This window comes from Anolis sagrei, chromosome 11 (genome assembly GCF_037176765.1).
Source record: "Anolis sagrei isolate rAnoSag1 chromosome 11, rAnoSag1.mat, whole genome shotgun sequence".
NCBI classification, from domain to species: Eukaryota; Metazoa; Chordata; class Lepidosauria; order Squamata; family Dactyloidae; genus Anolis; species Anolis sagrei.
The window spans coordinates 35,282,787-35,304,405 of record NC_090031.1 but is presented as its reverse complement, the minus strand read 5'-3'; the positions used below and the strand labels follow the sequence as shown (position 1 = coordinate 35,304,405).

Sequence of the window (21,619 nt, the reverse complement as noted above, 5' to 3'; positions counted from 1 at the left end):
GGTCGGAGTGAGCTTCCGACCAATTGTGTAGCTTGTTGTCGACCTTTGCAACCTGAAAGACGGTTGCATCTGTCAAGTAGGAAAATTAGGTACCACCTATCTGTGGGGAGGCTAATTTAACTAATTTATGAGGCCATAAAAAAGACTCCAGCAAAGCATGTGGGGAATGCGGAAATACTTCATCAGCGTCACAGATGGACAATGAAAGCGACAGCTCCCCTGGCAGCCAGAAAAAATTAAATAGCCTCTGTCTGTCTGTCTATATCAGTTGTGTGTCTTGGGCATTGAATGTTTGCCATATATGTTTGCCATACATACATTGTAATCCGCCCTGAGTCCCATGCGGGGTGAGAAGGGCGGAATAGAAATACTGTAAATCAGGGGTCCTCAAACTACAGCCCAAGGGCTGGATACGGCCCTCCAAGGTCATTTACTCGGCCCTTGCTCAGGGTCAACTTAAGTCTGAAATGACTTGAAAGCACACAACAACCCTCTCTCATCAGCCAAAAGCAGGCCTACACTTCCCATTGAAATACTAATAAGTTTATATTTGATAAAATGGTTCTTCATTTTAATTATTGTATTGTTTTAAAGTATTTTTTGTACTACAAATAAGATATGTGCAGTGTACATAGGAATTCATTCATTTTTTTCCAAATTATAATCCGGCCCTCCAACAGTTTGAAGAACTGTGACCTCTGTTTAAAAAGTCTGAGGACCACTGCTGTAAATAAATAAAGAAAGAAATGCAGGATATGTGACCCAAAATGCCTCTCCTGGCCTGCGGAAACAGGATTCTGAAGTGGACAAGTGAGTCCAGCCTGGTTTTGCCAATTGCTACGGCTCTGACCTGTTACTCCCCCTCAGAAACCAAGAGGAAAAGAAACAGACAAGACCGAAAAGGAGTAAATAAGCCGTTTTTCATCTGGTTTAAACACCTTCGGAAGCCATCCGTGTGAGACTGAAACATCCCAGGAAATGGGACATATTTTCCAAAGAGAGGGGTTTGCACGCCCAGCATGGAAATGAAGGAAGGGAACGACAACAGAGCCAGGAAGTGGCACAAACCGGCCTGAACAAACAGTACAGGGCGGGAAGAGGAAGGAAGGAAGGAAGGAAGGAAGGAAGGAAGGAAGGAAGGAAGGAAGGAAGGAAGGAAGGAAGGGAGCGATGGAGGGCGTGCAGGTCACGTTGCATCCAAATCCGTCGGTGCCAAATACTCCAGCAAAATCATATTTTATGTCCCTTTCCTGCTGCTCTGGAAACGCGAGAGCCGTTTTGTTGGTTGTGGAGTGTCAGTAGGCCGTTTGGGGCGATGTGTTCCTCCACGTCCTCATTTGGAGACACGGGTCTCTTCGATTGGCTGCGTCCACCGCAGTTGGCGTTTGGCCTCAAAGAGCAGGATGCTGGCGGCCATGGCGGCGTTGAGGCTGTCCACTCCGGGCGCGATGGGGATGAGCAGCCGCCTCCCTCCCGTGTCCTGCGCCAGGCGCACGGCCTCCTCGCTCACGCCGTGGGTTTCCCCCCCAATCACCACCGCCACGGAAAGGTCCATCCACGGATCGTAGCAGCACTGCGCTTCCACCCCTTCCTCGTCCTCCCAGCTGTCCACATCGCAGTCCCAATCTGCCCGGGGTTTCAGGCCGGAGGGCTGGGAGACCCAGCCGTGGCTGCAAGCCTTAGAGGGCGAGGGTGGCTCCGGCTCCATTTGGGGCCCGTTGGCGTGGGAGCCGTCGGCCACGTGGACGCAGCTTTCGGGGGGGAGGTAGTTGGGCACCAGGTCCCACTCCAGGTTGGACACAATGGGGAGGCGGAAGTGGGCCCCCATCCCCGCCCGCAGGACCTTGGGCTCCCAGGCGTCAACGCAGCCTGAAGAAAGAGAAGGAAGTTCGCATTGGGACAGGGTTCCAGGCACCACCGAAGCAACACATCCCACTCCCCTACGGTTCAAGGAGAAGGCTAGGCAGGAAGACCCCATCCAAGCCCTCCTGAGAGATGGCCATCCAGCCTCTGCCTAAATGAGACGGAAAGAGACCCCACAGGACTCTGTGGAAGCAACAAGTTCTACTCTCCAACAGGACTGTTTGTGTATAGTTCAGGTGGAATGCCTGGCAGGAAGACACCATCCAAGCCCTCCTCACAGATGGCCATCCAGCCTCTGCCTAAACAAGACAGAAGGAGACCCCTCTGGACCCCAAAGACACAACAATTCTTCCTAATGTTCAGGAGGAATCCCAGTATAATTCAGGTGGACTGCCAGGCAGGAAGACACCATCCAAACCCTCCTGAGAGATGGCCGTTCAGCCTCTGCCCAAACGAGATGGAAAGAAACTCCACAGTTCTACTCTCCAACAGGACTGTCTTTGTATAGTTCAGGTGGACTGCCAGGCAGGAAGACACCATCCAAGCCCTCCTCACAGATGGCCATCCAGCCTCTGCTTCAAAACGTCCAGAAGACTTCACCACCATCCATTTCACCTTGTTTCCACCTTGAATACACCATCCAAGCCCTCCCCAACAGATGCCCATCCAGCCCCTGCTTAAGATGAGACAGGAGGAGACTCCACTGGACCCCAAGGAAGCAACTAGTCCCACTCCCCAACAATTCTTCCTAATGTTCAGGTAGAGTCCCAGTCCCGCCCCCCTCTGCCATGCACAAGGACACAACAATTCTCCCTAATGTTGATGTGGAATCCCAGTCCTGCTCCCTTCTGCCATGCAGGAAGACACCATCCAAGCCCTCCTGAGAGATGGCCATTCAGCCTCTGCCTAAATGAGACGGAAAGAGACCCCACAGGACTCAGTGGAAGCAACAAGTTCTACTCTCCAACAGGACTGTCTTCCTATCGTTCAGGTGGAATGCCGGGCAAGAAGACACCAGCCAAGCCCTCCTGACAGATGTTCATCCAGCCCCTGCTTAAGATGGGACAGGAGGAGACCCCACTGGACCCCAAGGAAGCAACTAGTCCCACTCTTCAACAATTCTTCCTAATGTTCAGGAGGAATCCCAGTCCCACCCTCTTTTGCCGTGCAGAAGACACCATCCAAGCCCTCCCAACAAATGGCCTCTCTTAAAAACCTCCAGAGAAGGAGACTTCATTCCTTTCACCTTGAATGTTTCCATCCTGGAAGTGCATAGGCCCCTAGAATTGGAATGGTAGTATTTAACTGTTTATATATTATTGTGGCATCGAATCGTGCCATTTTGTAAACTGCCCCGAGAATGGCGGTATAGAAATATAGTAAATAAATAAATAAAATAAGGGGCCCTCCAAGGGCCATCCAGTCCCGCTTTCCCCTCTTGCCAAGCTGAAGGCACCATCAAAGCCCTCCCGGGAGATGGTGGCCAGGCCCTGCTTTAGAAACCTCTGCTTTTAGCCCAGCCTCGTTCCACTGCCCACCTTTGACAAGCAGCACCCGGCTGCATCCTGCTCCGGCCGCCGACCTCAAGATGGTGCCCAGATTCCCGGGGTCGCGGATGTTGTCGCAGATGAGGGAGAGGGGCAGCCGGTGCTCTTTTGGGACCTCGGGGTAAGTCATTTTGGCATGATCCGGCCTGGAGAAGATCCCTGCAGAGAACAGAGGATTCATCAAATGGCACCAGAAAGACGAGGCACCAGCACAGGACCGTGAAAATCACTTGAGGATAACCATATATGTCACGAGAAGAGATGGGACTTGAATGCAAATAATGCCTCATGTGGCCAATGAAGCTCACTTTGGGCAAATTGCATTATTTCAGCCTCTGAGGAAGGCAAACCTCCATAAAATAAATTATACCAAGGAAATCTCGCAACAGGTTTGCCTCACAGTGGCCCAAAGTCAAAATAATAATGAGATTTATTTATTTATTTTTTATTTGCTTCATTTTTATACCGCATTTTTCAGCCCTTAACAGGCGACTCAATGCGGTTGAGATGGCAGCTGAACAGAACTTAATACAATATATTGTATATACATATAATATTTATAGTATTGTGATGTAATGAAATATAATAATAATATGATATTATAATTATATATTTATATTACATGTAATATTAATAATCTATATAAATAAAAATGTAATGTTCGTTTGTGGGATTAACAGAACTCAAAAACAACTGGATGAATTGCTGCCGAATTTAGCCACAAGACATTTACTATCCCAAGGAGTGACTATCACTCAAAAACTTTGATTTTTGTCATTTGAGAGTTGTAGTTGCTGGGATTTATAGTTCACCTACAATCAAAGAGCATTCTGAACTCCACCAATGATGGAATTGAACCAAACTGGGCACACAGAACTCCCATGACCCAACAGAAATACTAGAAGGGTTTAGTGGGCATTGACCTTGAGTTTGGGAGTTGTAGTTCACTTACAGCCAGAGATCACTGTGGACTCAAACAATGATGGATCTGGACCAAACTTGGCACAAGTATTCCATATGCCCAAATATGAACACTGGTGGAGTTTGGGGGAAATAGACTGTGACATTTGGGAGTTGTAGTTACTGGGATTTATAGTTCACCTACAATCAAAGAGCATTCTGAATCCCACCAGTGATAGAATTGGACTAAACTTCCCACACAAAACCTCTGTGACCAACAGAAAATACTCAAGGCCATCCAGTCCAACTCCCTTCACCAGGGCAAGAAAATGTAAACAAAGCCCTCCTGACAAAGAGCCATCCAGCCATGGATATAGATAGATAGATATGATCCACACACGCACACACAGATAGTATCGTAGATTTGAAAGGGACCCCTAAAGGAGGACAATGATATGTTGAATGTTCCAGTGCAGGCAAACCAGATAATGTCTACATCAACACTGACAAAGAAACAACAAGAAGTACTGATTATCCACAAACAGAAAGACATAGCATCTATTAGAAACCAACACTTTCTCATTATTTTCAAGATCACCAGAGTGGGCCACAGCAACGGGTGGCAGGGGACGGCTAGTATTACAATATAATGGTATAGAATAATATAGTAATATTTAATACTGATATTGTACTATGCTAATAACATAATATATTGTATCATATATATATTGTAAGCTGCTCTGAGTCCCCTTTGGGGTGAGAAGGGTGGCATAGAAATGTCATAAATAAATCAATAAATAATAAATAATGCCTGTGGCTGCCCCTGGCTCACCGATGGCTCCTTGAGACGTGACAACGTCTGACCAGGCCTTGAGGTCTTTGCTGTGCACCTTGATGAGGGAAGCGCTTCTCAGCTTGGCAGTCGGCAGCTCCTTGAGGTGCTCCGTTGAGATGAAGAACAGCGTCTGAGGGGCGGCCCCCGCCTCCAGGGCGTCCGAAATGAGCCGCCGGCCTTCTAGAAGGATCTTCCCGTGCTTCTCGCGGAAGGCCCTCGACTTGGCCAGCGTCACTACTTTGCTGCTCAAAGAAAAAAGTCCGTTACGGCCTCTCAAAAAGCCCCAGAGAGCTTTGATTCGGCGATTTCTCTTCCTCCTTTTAGACTATTTCTGCCAAGTTCGAAAATATGCAAATGCTTCAGCGGGAAGGTAATGGCACTCCAGTCCTGAATCATTGTTAGTAATATTATTATTAGTAATATTACATGTAATATAATATATATAATTATTATATTGTATTATCATTTTTGTTGTATGTTGTGTCTGCACTGTCTGTTTTTGATAAGGCCAACTGGCTAATCAATAAAATGGTTGTTGTATTATCACACACACATATATATATATCTTATATATTTCATTTTTTACATATAGTGTACATATTTCATATTTCTATATACCATATATATGTTACTTAGATTACAAAGAAATAGATCTTTCATCTCTCTCTCTCTCTCTCTCTCTCTCTCTCTCTCTCAAGACCAGCACCTTGAATTGAACTGAACCGGCAGCCAGTGGAGCAGGCATAGCAGGGGGGTGGTGTGCTGCCTGTAGGTCGCCCCAGTGAGCAATCTGGCTGCCGCTCGCTGGACTAGTTGAAGTTTCCGAACAGTCTTCAAGGGCAACCCCACGTAGAGAGCGTTGCAGTAGTCTATTCAGGATGTAACAAGAGTGTGGACCACTGTGGCCAGATCAGACTTCCCAAGGTACGGGCGCAGCTGGCGCACAAGTTTTAATTGTGCAAAAGCTCTCCCGGCCACCGCCGAGACCTGGGGTTCCAGGCTCAGCGATGAATCCAGGATCACTCCCAAGCTGCGAACCTGCGTCTTCAGGGGGAGTGTAACCCCGTCTAACACAGGCTGTAACCCTATGCCCTGTTCGGCCTTACGACTGACCAGTAGGACCTCTGTCTTGTCTGGATTCAATTTCAATTTGTTAGCCCTCATACAGTCCGACACAGCAGGTAGACACCGATTCAAGGTCTGGACAGCCTCCTTGGTGACAGGTGGAAAGGAGTGACAGATCTGGACATCATCTGCATAGAGGTAACATCGCAGTCCGAAACTCCGAATGATCTCCCCCAACGGCTTCATGTAGATGTTAAACAACATTGGGGACAGAATTGATCCCTGAGGGACTCCACATGACAATGGCTGTGGGGCCGAACAGGTGTCACCCAGTAACACCTTCTGGGACCGTCCTTCAAGGAAGGACTGGAGCCACTGCAAAGCAGTACCCCCGAGTCCCATTTCTGTGAGGCGTCCCTTATTATGTATTGTGGGCTCAGCCTCTTGTAAGCTGCACCGAGCCCTTCGGGAGATGTTAGCGGGGTAGAAATAAAGGTTTATTGTTATTATATATTGTTTTTATCTATTTCAGTATATATATAAATATTTATTTACACATATACTCAAAAACATACTATATACATGGCAGTATACCTAAAGCCAGGCCCTTCTGGTCCCAATGAAGCTGCAGGAGCCGCCCTTCCCAGGCAGGACTACATTTCCCAGGCTGCCCTGCGACCTGGGGCCTCACCTCAGCCTCTTGTCTCCGGGGCCGGCCTTCTCGTAGCGCGGCTCGCTCTCCCTGAGGCCCACTTCCTCCCCGCCAGCCTGGGCTTTGGCCTTCTCTTTGGGACCGGGTGGAGGAAGAGGAGGGACGGCGCTGGGACGGGCAGCCTCCTTCTGCTGGGCGGCGGGGGGCAGCACCCGGACGGGGCTCCTCCGCAGCGCCCGCACCCCTCTCACCCCGACGACCAAGAGCGCGGCCTGCTTTCGCCTCAGCAGCGCTGCCATTTTGGTTCCGGGCAGCAGCTACAAAAGGAAAGTCTCGCGTGACTTATTGCGCTCGCTTGGGGAAAGCCGCTTGGCATTCAAATCATCGCGAGATTTGCCTCTGTTGCTATTGACAACGTAACAAAATGGCGCCCGCTATACAACAAGGCGCCGGAAGTGCGGCCTTCACTTCCGGTGGGAACGCGTCCGCCAAAAGAGAAGTCTCGCGGGACTTGCCGCGCTCGCTTAGAGAAAGCCGCTCGGCTTTCAAGTCATCGCGAGAGTTGCCTCTCCCCCCTCCCACCGTTGCTACTGACAACGTAAGAAAATAGCGCCCGCTATACAACAACAAGTGCGGCCTACACTTCCGGTCAGGGCGCGTCAGCCAAAAGGCAAGTCTCGCGGTACTTCCCGCGCTCGCTAGGAGAAAGCCGCTTGGCATTCAAGTCATCGCGAGAGTTGCTTCTCCCCCAGTTGTTCCTGACAACGTAACAAAATGGCGCCCGCTATACAACAAGTCGCCAGAAGTGCGGCCTACACTTCCGGTCGGGGCGCGTCTCTCAAACGTCAGCGCCCACAATCCCTCCTCTTCGGGAAAGAGCGCCAGGCCTGCTGGGAGTTGAAGTCCGAGATCGGAGGGAAGTAAACGACAACATGGAAGCCCGGAGAGCCTTACACTTCGTGTTCAAAGTCGGCGACCGAGCGCAGACGGCGCGGTTCTATCGGGAGATACTGGGCATGCGCGTAAGAGAGGGGGGGGGGGAAGCAGGGAGTGTGACGTCACCGAGGATCGGCGCCGCAGAGGGTCAAACTTATCGGAAAGGCGTTCTGTCCCCTATTGCTGCTGTTTAGGGAGCATTGGCTTTGTTGTTGTTGTTGTAAATGTTAATTAAATATAATAGGAGGCTAGCTATAAAATAGGAGGCCATCTACAGAGACACATATGGAAATAACAACTTATTAACTTATTAGTGATCAATACTAATTATGAATAATAATTAATATTGACTTGTTAATGATTAATACGAATTGTTATCATTAATGTATTAATATTAAATACTAATTAAGAAGTATTAATAATGTATTACTATTAATATTATCATTAACAATACTATTAGTACATTAATATATATTATTAGTATTAATATATTAACGTTCAATTATACTATTATATTAATGTTCAATTATACTAATTATTAGCCTTTCTTAATATGTTAATATATTAATGGTAATAATTACTATAATTGAACATTAATAAATGTTCAATTATAGTAATTATTACCATTAATATATTAATGTTTAACTATAGTAATTATTAGCCTTAATATATTAATGTTCAATTATAGTAATTATTAGCCTTCCTTAATACATTAATGTTCAATTATAGTAATTATTAGCCTTAATATATTAATGTTTAATTATAGTAATTATTAGCCTTAATATATTAATGTTCAATTATAGTAATTATTAGCCTTCCTTAATACATTAATGTTCAATTATAGTAATTATTAGCCTTAATATATTAATGTTTAATTATAGTAATTATTAGCCTCAATATATTAATGTTCAATTATACTAATTATTAGCCTTCCTTAATACATTAATGTTCAATTATAGTAATTATTAGCCTTAATATATTAATGTTTAATTATAGTAATTATTAGCCTTAATATATTAATGTTCAATTATACTAATTATTAGCCTTTATATTAATCTTCGGTTATACTAATTCTTAGCCTTAATATATTAGTGTTGAATTATACTAATTATTAGCCTTAATATATTAATGTTTAGTTATACTAATTGTTACCATTAATATATTAATTTCTAGTTATACTAATTGTTACCATTAATATATCAATATTTAATTTTAGTAATTATTAGCCTTAATATGAAAGGGTCTTTGAGTGAAATTTGCAAATACTAAGTAAGGGGCTTTGAATGAAATTAACAGCAAAAGAGAGACACACCCTTTCTCTGACTTAAAAAGAGCAATATGGAAGAAAATGTTTTTAAGGAACAAGGTGTGACATGTAGAAGGTACACAGGATGCTTGTGGTTAACTTCAAAGGTTTTTTTTGAAGCGCAGAGGCCGCATGTACAAGAAGGTACTTTCCATCAAAAGGTCAGAATTATTATTCACAAAAGGTGTTTTCCCTATGCTTTTTGTTTGTACTGGGCTATAAAGTTTGCAGATTTCAAGGGAAGAGCATGGCAGTCATTTGAAAGGTAACATTTGCGCATGCTGCCCGGCTGTCCGTCTTCTTCATGAAGAAACTGAAATAAAACCTTGTTTTTTTTATCTTTCATTGGGACTGTCTCCTTCCTTTCGTGCTCCCGCGACGTGGACCTAAAAAGACCCAATTTTGGGTTTCTAACAAGTATATTAATGTTCAATTATACTAATTATTAGCCTTAATATATTAATGTTCAATTATACCATTAATAGTAACCATTATTAGTAATAAATTATTATTAATGTCTGAGAATTCTATAATTTCCCAACAGGTTCTACGGCATGAGGAATTTGAGGAAGGCTGCAAAGCCACTTGCAATGGGTAGGAATATAATAATAATAATAAATACCACTTGGCCTTTCAAAATAATTATTAAGCTGTATAAATGTGAACGGTTTATGTTTTAAATTAGCATTTAAGGTTCTAAACATTGAAAACTATAAACTCTATGACTATAAATATTATTGGACACCCCAGCCACATACACACAGGCATATTTTCACTATTTTTGTATGTGCCTAGATAGATGAGCCCCCATTAACTCCCATGGATTCTCTGTGTTTCTAGTCCCTATGATGGGAAATGGAGCAAAACGATGGTGGGATTCGGCCCCGAGGACGGTCATTTTGTGGCCGAACTGACCTACAATTACGGCGTCGGAGGATATCGCCTTGGCAACGACTTCCTGGTGCGGATTTTAAACAATAAGTCGCTTTAAATTTATTCATTTTTGATTATTTTTATATTTTTATTTTATTTTAAATTAGAATTTTAAACAATTATAAATTTATTTAATTTTTTTATTTCAAGTTGGTTTTTTAAATAAGTGATTCTGAATGTATTTATTTGAAATAATAAGTGACCCCTGAATTAATTAAATGAATTCTTTTAAATAATAAGCTGTATTAAACCAGTTTTTAAAATATTTTTGTTTAAAAAATACTAAGTTAATTTAAAATGTATTTATTTCAAAACAGTATTTTAAGTACATTATTCTAAATTTATTTCTTTTAAATTAGTTTCAGGTTAATAAGTTACTGTTTTAAATTAGTTTTTATAAAGTAATAACGAATTAATTTAAATTTATTTGTTTTAAGTTAGGTGTTCTTTTTCTCCAAATTTATTCTGTAAAATAGTTAAATTTAATTTATTTTGAATTAGTTTATATAAAATAATAACAAATTAATTATTTGTTTTAAGTTTGATTTTTTATTTATTTTGTAAACAAGTTAAATTTAATTTATTTTAAATTAGTTTTTATAAAATAATAATAAATTAATTTACATTTATTTGTTTTAAGTTGTTTTTTCCCTCCAAATTTATTTTGTAAGTTAAATTTAATTTATTTTAAATTAGTTTTTAAAAATAGCAATGAATCAATTTAAATTTGCTTTAAGTTCTGTTTTTTCCTCCAAATTTATTTTGTAAATAAGTTAAATTTAATTTATTTTAAATTAGTTTTTATGAAATAATAATGAATTAATATAAATTTATTTGTTTTAAGTTAAGTTTTTTTATTTATTTTGTAAACAAGTTAAATTTAATTTATGTTAAATTAGTTTTTATAAAATAGGAATGAATTAATTTAAATTTATTTGTTTTAAGTTAGGTTTTCTTTTTTTTCCAGATTTATTTTAAATTAATTTTTTAAAATAATAATGAATTAATTTAAATTTATTTGTTTTAAGTTAGGTTTTTTTTCTTGATTTATTTTGTAAACAAGTTTGATTTCATTTATTTTAAACTAATTTAAAAATATAATATGATACATTATATTTATGTTAAATATAATAAGTGACGTTATTTAAAAATATTTTTAACCAATAATAAATTAGTTTAATAATAATGCATTATTTTTCCCGGCAGGGAATGACGATTGCCTCCAACCAAGCGGTAAATAACGCAAAAAGGCTTCAATGGCCAATCAAGGAGATTTCGTCCGGTGTTTACGAAACGGAAGCTCCGGGAGGATACAAGTTCTTCCTGGAAGAGAAGGAAGCTCCCAAGAAAGGTGTCTGTGGAGTTACATACACACATAAATATGTTTTCACTTTTATTATTATGTGTATACATAGATAGATTACTAGTATCTTATTATATTAGTCTATTATTGCTACAATATGTATAGATAAGAGGAAATTACAATATTATAATTAGAACTATTATCCTTCTAAATGTATAATAGCAATAAATTACAATACAATAATTTATTATTAATATAATAATCCTAATGTTATAATGTGATATAATACTAATTATATCACGACGCAGTGGGTTAAACCGCTGAGCTGCTGAACTCACTGGCCGAAAAGTTGGTGGTTCAAATCCCGCTGTTAGCCCCAGGTCTTGCCAACCTAGCAGTTCGAAAACATGCAAATGTGAGTAGATCAATATCTACCAATCTGGATGGGAGGTAAGGGCGTTCCATGCAGTCGTGCCAGTGGCCACATGACCTTGGAGGTGTCTACGGACAACTCCAGCGCTTCGGCTTGGAAGAGCATTCACACCTACTTCGATTTGCATGAGGCCCAAACGAGGTAAATAAAGCACAACTTTCAGTAAATAAAGAACAGGGGAACTCCAGACAAGAAACAACCAGGGGCAACTAATCACCTCTCAAGAAAGGATTCCCCCAGGCAGTAAGAAGCCACACCTTGAAACTGCTAGGCCATTCAGTGCTAATCAAGGTGGCCAATGGCAACATTCACACCTACCTCCAACAATTTGTTCTTATAAAATAATAATGAATTAATTTAAATTTATTTGTATTAAATTCGGTGTTCTTTTTCTCCAAATTTATTTTGCAAACAAATTAAATTGAATTTATTTTAGTTTTTTATAAAATAATAATGAATTAATTTAAATTTATTTGTTTTAAGTTAGGTTTTTTAAATTTATTTTGTAAACGAGTTAAATTTAATTTATTTTAAGACAAGAGTTCTTTTTCCCACCCTGGACATCATTCCACAAGGATATAAACCCCATTTGTCTTGTTTCCATCCTCTGAGGATGCTTGCCATAGATGCAGGCGAAACGTCAGGAGAGAATGCTTTTGGAACATGGCCATTCAGCCCAGAAAACTTACAATGGCCCAATAATAATAATAATAATAATAATAATAATAATAATAGTAATAATGTGCTGCTTCTTTCAGACCCAGTGATGAAGGTGGCGCTGGCCGTGTCCAATTTGGCCAAATCCAGGGTCTTCTGGTCCAAACTGCTGGGCATGAAGGTCTATGAGGAGGACGAAGGCCAGCAGAGGGTCCTGATGGGCTTCCACGATGACCAGGTCAGGGCCTGATTGCGTCATCGGAGAGCATGGAATTATGACATTTCTAAATAAATAATATACTAGCCATCCCCTGTCACGCATTGCTGTGGCCCAGTCTGGGTATATGTGTTTTGCGCGTGTATATATGTGTGTATGTGTATATTTGTGTATATATGTGTGTTTGCGTATATATATATATATATGGATGTATATATGTTTTTATATATTTGTGTATTTGTGTTTTTATATGCGTACATGCATATTGTGTATATGTGTGTGCTTGTCTATATTCATATTTGTGTGTATATATGTATGGATATATGTGTGTGTGTGCATGTGTATATGTATATATGTATGTGTGCTTGTACATATATATACGTATATATGTGTATGTGTATATATTTGTGTATATGTGTTTGCGTGTGTGTGTATATATATATATATGGATGTATATATGTGTGTATATATTTGTGTTTATATGTGTACATGCATATTGTGTATATGTGTGTGCTTGTCTATATTCATATTTGTGTGTATCTATATATATGTATGTGGAAATGTATATATGTGTGCATGTGTATATGTATATATGTGTGTGCGCATGTGTATGTATTTGTATGTGTGTATATGTGTATATTTGTGCATATATGTGTGTGTGTGTGTATATGAGCGTGAGCGTGTGCATATGTATATGAGTGTATGTGTATATGTATATATGGTGTATTTTTTGGGGTTTTAAGTCTGTTCCGCTGGGGTTTTGTGCGTGTGTGCATGTTTATGAGTGATGGTCACTCGTTGGCCTGAGAGGTGTCTTGTGTCCAAATTTGGTGCCGATTCGTCCAGTGTTAATCCCACAAACGGACATTACATTTTTATTTATATAGATATTATAATATATATAAAATATATTGTATATACATATATTGATAATATTACAATGTAATGCGATATAATACTAATAATATGATAGTGTAATTATATACTTTATATTGCATATAGTGTAATGGTATAGTACAATATAGTAATATATAATACTAATATTGTGCTATGCTAATAATATAAGATATTGTATTTACATAATACTTGTAAGCTGCTATGAGTTCCTTTCGGGGTGAGAAGGGCGGCCTATCAATGTTGTAAATAAATAAATAAATATTAATAAATTGCAATAATAAAAATAATAATATGATATTATAATTATATATTTATATTACATATACTAATAGTAATACTATTAAAATATAATGGTATAGTACAATATAGTATTGTACTATACCATAATACATAATACTAATACTATGCTATGCTAATAATATAATATATTGTATTTACATAATATTTGTAAACCGCTCTGAGTTCCTTTCAGGGCGAGAAGGGTGGCCTATCAATGTTGAAAACAAATAAATATTAATAAATTGCAATAATAAAAATAATAATATGATATTATAATTATATATTTATATTACATATACTATTAGTAATACTATTAAAATATAATGGTATAGTACAATATAGTAATACATAATACTAATACTATGCTATGCTAATAATATAATATATTGTATTTACATAATATTTGTAAACCGCTCCGAGTTCCTTTCGGGGTAAGAAGGGCAGCCCATCAATGTTGAAAATAAATAAATAAATATTAATAAATTGCAATAATAATACTAATAATATGATATTATAATTATATATTTATACTACATGCAATATTACAAATATTTATTTATTTATTTATCGTGTTGTCAGCGACCATACCATTGTATTACATTTCTAACAGAACAAAACAAACAAAGAGATAAAATAAATAAATAATATTACTAATAATTATTACTAATAATATTACATTATAATGGTATAGTACAATATAGTAATATATAATACTGATATTGTGCTATGCTAATAATATAATATATTGTATTTACTTGTTACTTGTAAGCTGCTCTGAGTTCCCTTCTGGGTGAGAAGGGCAGCCTATCAATGTTGTAAATAAATAAATATTATATTAATAAATTGAAATATAATAATTATTAGGTTCTTGTGGGTTTTTTCGGGCTATATGGCCATGTTCTAGACGCATTTTCTCCTGACGTTTCACCTGCATCTATGGCAAGTATCCTCATGCAGGCGTGCAGGCGAAACGTCAGGAGAAAATGCATCTAGAACATGGCCATAGAGCCCGAAAAAACCCACAAGAACCTAGTGATTCCAGCCATGAAAGCCTTCGACAATACATAATAATTATTTCTGTTATCTCCCTCTTTCCCTCAAATTTCAGTGTAAACTGGAGCTTCAGGGCATTGGCCGGGCGGTGGATCACGGCTCCGCTTTCGGGAGGATCGCCTTTTCGTGCCCCAAGAAACAGGTAACGCTCGTGTTTTCCCGCGACCGCAAGTGAGGTCACAACAGGAAGTGATGTCTCTCTGCCTCCAGGATGTGGGGGACGTGGTTAGTGCAGGGCTTTAAAAATCCAATGATAGAGAATGGGTTCCTCTGCTAACAGCTCCCGGAGATCGAGGCCTTGATGAAGAAGGAAAACCAGAAGATTTTGACTCCGCTTTTGAGCCTCGACACTCCCGGCAAAGCGACCGTGCAAGTCGTCATCTTAGCCGATCCCGTGAGCGCCCTACAATTATATATTGTATTATTCGTACATTGCTATTATATTATGTAATATTATATTATATCCCGTTTTCCTCTTCAGGACGGGCACGAAGTCTGTTTCGTGGGGGACGAAGCCTTCCGGGAGCTTTCCCGAGTTGATCCCAAGGGGGAGGAGCTCTTAGACAAGGTCGGCATTTCGATCTCTTTCCAGCATTTATTGCTATCTAAATCCAAAAAAATTCTTCGAGAAGTTCAGGGATTTGTAGTCCAAAAAAGTAACTTTTCTGAGACAGCAGTAGCTCTGGAGCGGTGCATCCCCCTTTTGAGTCTCTTCGAGGGGATAATAATTATCTTAGAAGGTGATAATCGTCTACGAGTAAAACAATATTATCATAGAATAATATTATAATGTTATATTTAATAATCATATTTAATAATTATGTTATATTTAATAATCATAGGTGTTTAGCATGGAGAATTAATAATAATAATAATAATAGTAATAATAGTAATAATAATAATGTGTTTGGCATGGAGTTTGAATAATAATAGGAGGTTTTTAACATGGAATAATAATAATAGGTTTTAGCATGGAGAATGAATAATAATAATAATAATAATAATAATAATAATAATAATAATGTGTTTGGCATGGAGATTAATAATAATAATAAGTGTTTAGCATGGAGAATGAATAATAATGATAATGTGTTTGGCACATTATTACTATTATTATTATTATAGGATGTTTTTAGCATGGAATAATAATAATTATTGTTGTGGGAGGTTTTTAGCATGGAATAATAATAATAATAATAGGTGTTTTGCATGGAGAAATAATAATAATAATAATTAATAATAATAATAATGTGTTTGGCATGGAGTTTGAATAATATGAGGTTTTTAAGCATGGAATAATAATAATAATAATAATAATAATAATAATAATAATAGGTTTTAGCATGGAAAAATAATAACAGTAGTAGTAGTAGTAATGTGTTTGGCATGGAGTTTGAGTAATAACAGGTTTTTAGCATAGAATAAAAATAATAATAATTGGTTTTAGCATGGAGATTGAATAATAATGATAATAGGTGTTTAGCATGGAGAATGAATAATAATGATAATGTGTTTGGCACATTATTATTATTATTATTATTATTATTATTATTGGAGGTTTTAGCATGGAATGATAATTATTATTGTAGGAGGTTTTTAGCATGGAATAATAATATGTAGATGATAATAATAATAATAGAAGCTTAACATGGAGAATAAATAATAATAATAATAATAATAATAATAATAATAATAATGTGTTTGTCATGCAGTTTGAATAATATGAGGTTTTTTAGCATGGAATAATAATAATAGGTCTTAGCATGGTGAAATAATAATAATAATAATAATAATAATAATAATAATGTGTTTGGCATGGAGTTTGAATAATAAGGGGTTTTTAACATGGAATAATAATAATAATAATAATAATAATAATAATAATAGGTTTTAGCATGGAGAATGAATAATAATGATAATGTGTTTGGCACATTATTATTATTATTATTATTATAGGTTTTTAGCATGGAATAATAATAATAATAGGTGTTTAGCATGAATAATAATAATAATAATAATAAAATAATAATAATAGAAACTTTGCATAGAGAATGAATAATAATAATAATGTGGCATGTAGTTTGAATAATAATAGGTTTTTAGCATGGAGAGAAAATAATAATAATAGGTCTTTGACATGGAGATTAATGATAATAATAATAATAATAATAATAATAATAATAGAAGGTGTTTAGCATGGAGAAATAATAATAATAATAATAATCATCATTATTATTATTATAATGGGCTGGGCTTTAGCACAGCGGGTTAAACTTCCAGCTGCAGAAAATCCTGCCGATTGCCAGGCCAACAATTCAAGCCTGGGTTGGGGTGAGCTCCCAAGTGTCAGCCCAGCTTCTGCTCACCTAGCAGTTCAAAAACAGCAATGTGAGTAGATAAATAGGTACCGCTTTGGCGGGGAGGTAATCAAAGGCGCCCATAAGGACATGCTGTCGATTCGTTTGCCGTATATGTGTACTGTAATCCGCCCTGAGTCCCCTCGGGGAGATAGGACTGAATATAAATAAAGTTGTTTATTATTATTATTATTATTATTATTATTATTATTATTATAGGAGGTGTTTGGCATGGAGACTGAATAATAATAAGAATAGTCTTTCTCTTTCCGTAGAGTATGGCAGCCGACAAAAGCCAGGAGTGGTTTGCAAAGCACAACATCCCTAAACCTTCTGCCTGAAAGGAAAAGCCATGTATGGCTGCTTGGAAATACATTCCAGTGGATGCCTTCCGCCTCGAATGCAAGCGCCATCTATTCGGCGTTGGTTCGAAGGCTTCAGAGTCCGGTGCCCTCCGTCTGGTGTTTGCCAAATCAATGTATTGCCTTGGGTTTCATTCTGGGTTTCTTTTCCTCCAAATAAATAATTTCCCGTGAAGAAGAAAATATTATTATTATTATTATTATTATTATTATTATTATTATTATTATTTAATTCTATGTTATATGATAATATATATTACACAAAAACTATTATTATTCTGTCTATATAAATAAAAATGTCATGTTTGTTTGTGGGATTAACAGAACTCCAAAACCACTGGACGAATTCACACAAAATTTTGACAGAATACACCTAACAGTCCAATGAGTGTTGATCACTCCTAAAAATACAAAAACCCTCAGCAGAACGGACTTAAAAACCCCCAAAAATACACCATATATATATATATATATATATATATATATATATATATATACACACACACACACACACACACATACACACACACACACATATATACACACACATATATATACACATACACTCATATACACATGCACACATACATACACAAACTTGTATATGTATATTATTTATATACACACAAGCACACAGAAATATACACACATACATCTCCATATACACATATATACATGCACACACAAATATACACATGCACACACATATACACAATATACACATATAAATGTACACACATATACACACATCTATGCACACACATATATACACCCACACATACCCCCCACATATATATATCTATATCTATCTATACACACACACACATATACACAGATACACAAATATATACACACATATAAACACATATATACAATATACACATCTACGCACACACATATATACACCCACACATACCCCTCCACACACATATCTTATCTGAATTTATCTATCCATCTATCTATCTATATACACACACAAATATACACATATACACAGATACACAAATATATGCACACCTATACACCTCCACACACATATCTATCTGTATTTATCTATCCGTCTATCTATCTATAATATACACACACAAACACGCATATATACACAGATACACAAATATACACACACATATATACACACACACAAAACACATATATACAGACTGGGCCACAGCAACGCATGGCAGGGGACGGCTAGTAATATATAAAGGAGTCTTTCAACTTCCTGGGTAAAAACCCCCTTCCGAATTTGGGGAGCTCTCAAAAAACAGACCGGGACCCCCATTGAAATCCGGGACGCCGAAACAGATTGCAGTTTGCCCGGATTGCACAAGCATCATCCTAGCCTCGTGTACCAGTTGAAAGACAAAACATTGGGGGACCCTCAGGTTGAGAACCACTGGCCTAGATCCATCCTAGCGCCCCACTGGTGGCCCCCGAGACGGGACGATGGGACTCGGGAGTCCCCTGAAGGAACACAGATAGACCAAGACACTCAAGGTTGCCTTCCTTTCTCAAAGAGTGGGGGGGTTTAATGTCCAGGAGCAGGAGAGGTGGGCTTCGCTCCTTGTCCCCCCTGGGCCCTTCCGCCTTCCTTCTGGGGCCAGACTACAAGGCCCATCATGCCCTCACTGGTGGCTCCAAGGGAGGGGCTTGCGCAGGCGGAGGCGGAGGCAGGCGGTGAGCAGGGCCCCCTCTTTGCGCCCCGAGCAGAGCGAGCGCCGGGAGATCAGGAGGGGGCCCGGGCGGAAGGGGCTGTCCCTGCAGGAAGAGGAGGAGGAGGAGGAATTATTAGTATTATAATATATTATATAATAAGTATATTGTCTTAGTATACTGCTATACTGTAATATATTATTATATATTATATAATTAGTATATTGTATTACATTTTAGTATATTATTAGCATAGCACAATATTAGTATTATATGTTTCTATATTAAACTATACCGCTATACTGTAATATATTAATATATTGTTAGTATATTGTATTACATTTTAGTATATTATTAGCATAGAACAATATTAGTATTATATGTTACTATATTAAACTATACTGCTATACTGTAATATATTATTATATATTATTAGTATATTGTATTACATTTTAGTATATTATCTTATTAGCATAGCACAATATTAGTATTATATGTTACTATACTAAACGATACCACTATACTGTAATATATTATTATATATTATTAGTATATTGTATTATATTTTAGTATATTATATTATTAGCATACCACAATATTAGTATTATATGTTACTATACTAAACGATACCACTATACTGTAATATATTATTATATTGTATTATTAGTATATTGTCTTACGTTTTAGTATATTATCTTATTAGCATAGCACAATATTAGTATTCTATGTTACTATATTAAACTACCACTATACTGTAATATATTATTATATTGTATTATTAGTATATTGTCTTACGATTTAGTATATTATCTTATTAGCATAGCACAATATTAGTATTCTATGTTACTATATTAAACTATATATATTCAGTTAGAATTGATAACAGGAGCCCCCATGGTGCAGTGGGTTAAACCCTTGTGCTGACAGGACTGAGGACTGTAATATATTATTATATATTATATAATTAGTATACTGTATTACATTATATTATTAGCATAGCACAATATTAGTGTTATATGTTACTATATTAAACTATACTGCTATGCTGTAATATATTATTGTATTGTATTATTTATTGTATTACATTTTAGTAAATTATATTATTATCATACCACAATATTAGTATTATATGTTACTATATTAAACAATTCCACTGTACTGTAATATTATTAGAAATATTGCATGTAATATATAATATACAATTATTATAGCATTATAGTGTACTATATTATTATGCCACAACATGTAAAATACACTACCAGTATATTATACTGAACATTATTGTCATTCTTCTCATTATGATTGTATTAATATAATTATTATAATAATAGAAGAATCCCTGCTGGGATCGGAATATTTGATAGAATAATAATAATAGTAGTAGTAATAATAATAATAATAATAATATAAAATGATTCCTGCTGAGACTATGAATATTTTTAATAATAATAATAGAAGAATCCCTGCTGGGATCAAGAATATTTGATATAATAATATATATAGAAACAACAATTGATTTAATAATGTAATACAAAATAATAATAATATAACAATTCATATTATAATAATAATGCAATAATATATATTTAATAACAATGGATATAAAATAATAACAATGTAATATAAAATAATAATATAATAATTGGTATTATAATACTGCAATATAAAATAATATATACCAATAATAATAATAGTAGTAGAACAATACCCTATTATATCTTAATATAATAAAATAATTTGTTTTATTATATTATCATCAAATATAATATATATAATTTATAATAGAGTATAATATATTAATATAAGAATACATATATGAGTATAATATTATAAGAGTATAATATAAGTATAATATATGTATAATATATATTATAATATATTAATATAAGAATATATATTAATGTAATATAATTACCAATTATATTATATTAATATAATTAATATAATTATATTAATAATATTATATTATTAATATAATATAATATATATTATAAGAGTATAATATATTAATATAAGAATATATATTAATGTTATATAATTACTAATTATAGTATAATATAATTAATATTATATTATTAATATAATATAAGTATAATATGTATTATAAGAGTATAATATATTAATATAAGAATATATATTCAAACAATATAATTACTAATATTATCATCATATATTATAATATATAATTTATAATATATAAAATATATTAATATAAGAATCTAATAATAACGATAGTAATGATCATAGAGTAGGCCGACCATGCAGTGTAGGCCGGAAGGGGCGTGGCGTTGTCCGGGCGGGGGGCGGTGTCTCGGAGGAGGCGGCAGAGGAAGCTCTTCCGGCGGAACTTGGCTTTGCGGAACCCCGTCTC

The 21,619-nt window shown here is 36.5% G+C and overlaps 2 protein-coding genes across 2 annotated transcripts; one reads left to right on the top strand and one right to left on the bottom strand.

The window, feature by feature from the left end:
* Nucleotides 1–901: 901 nt before the first annotated feature.
* MRM3 (mitochondrial rRNA methyltransferase 3) lies at nucleotides 902–7,199 on the bottom strand. The gene is made up of 4 exons (XM_060756650.2): nucleotides 6,902–7,199; nucleotides 5,143–5,387; nucleotides 3,402–3,569; nucleotides 902–1,869 (listed from the first exon to the last, which is right to left on the bottom strand). The coding sequence occupies exons 1-4, from the start codon at nucleotides 7,159–7,161 to the stop codon at nucleotides 1,334–1,336; spliced, it is 1,209 nt and encodes a 402-aa protein (XP_060612633.2). The 5' UTR covers nucleotides 7,162–7,199; the 3' UTR covers nucleotides 902–1,333.
* A 477-nt stretch (nucleotides 7,200–7,676) lies between these two features.
* Nucleotides 7,677–17,778, top strand: GLOD4 (glyoxalase domain containing 4). Its single transcript, XM_060756651.2, has 9 exons — nucleotides 7,677–7,884; nucleotides 9,649–9,698; nucleotides 9,945–10,065; nucleotides 11,244–11,388; nucleotides 12,532–12,668; nucleotides 14,932–15,018; nucleotides 15,157–15,270; nucleotides 15,358–15,444; nucleotides 17,509–17,778. Exons 1-9 carry the CDS (start codon nucleotides 7,795–7,797, stop codon nucleotides 17,572–17,574), a joined length of 897 nt encoding a protein of 298 aa, XP_060612634.2. The 5' UTR covers nucleotides 7,677–7,794; the 3' UTR covers nucleotides 17,575–17,778.
* The last annotated feature ends 3,841 nt before the right edge of the window (nucleotides 17,779–21,619 follow it).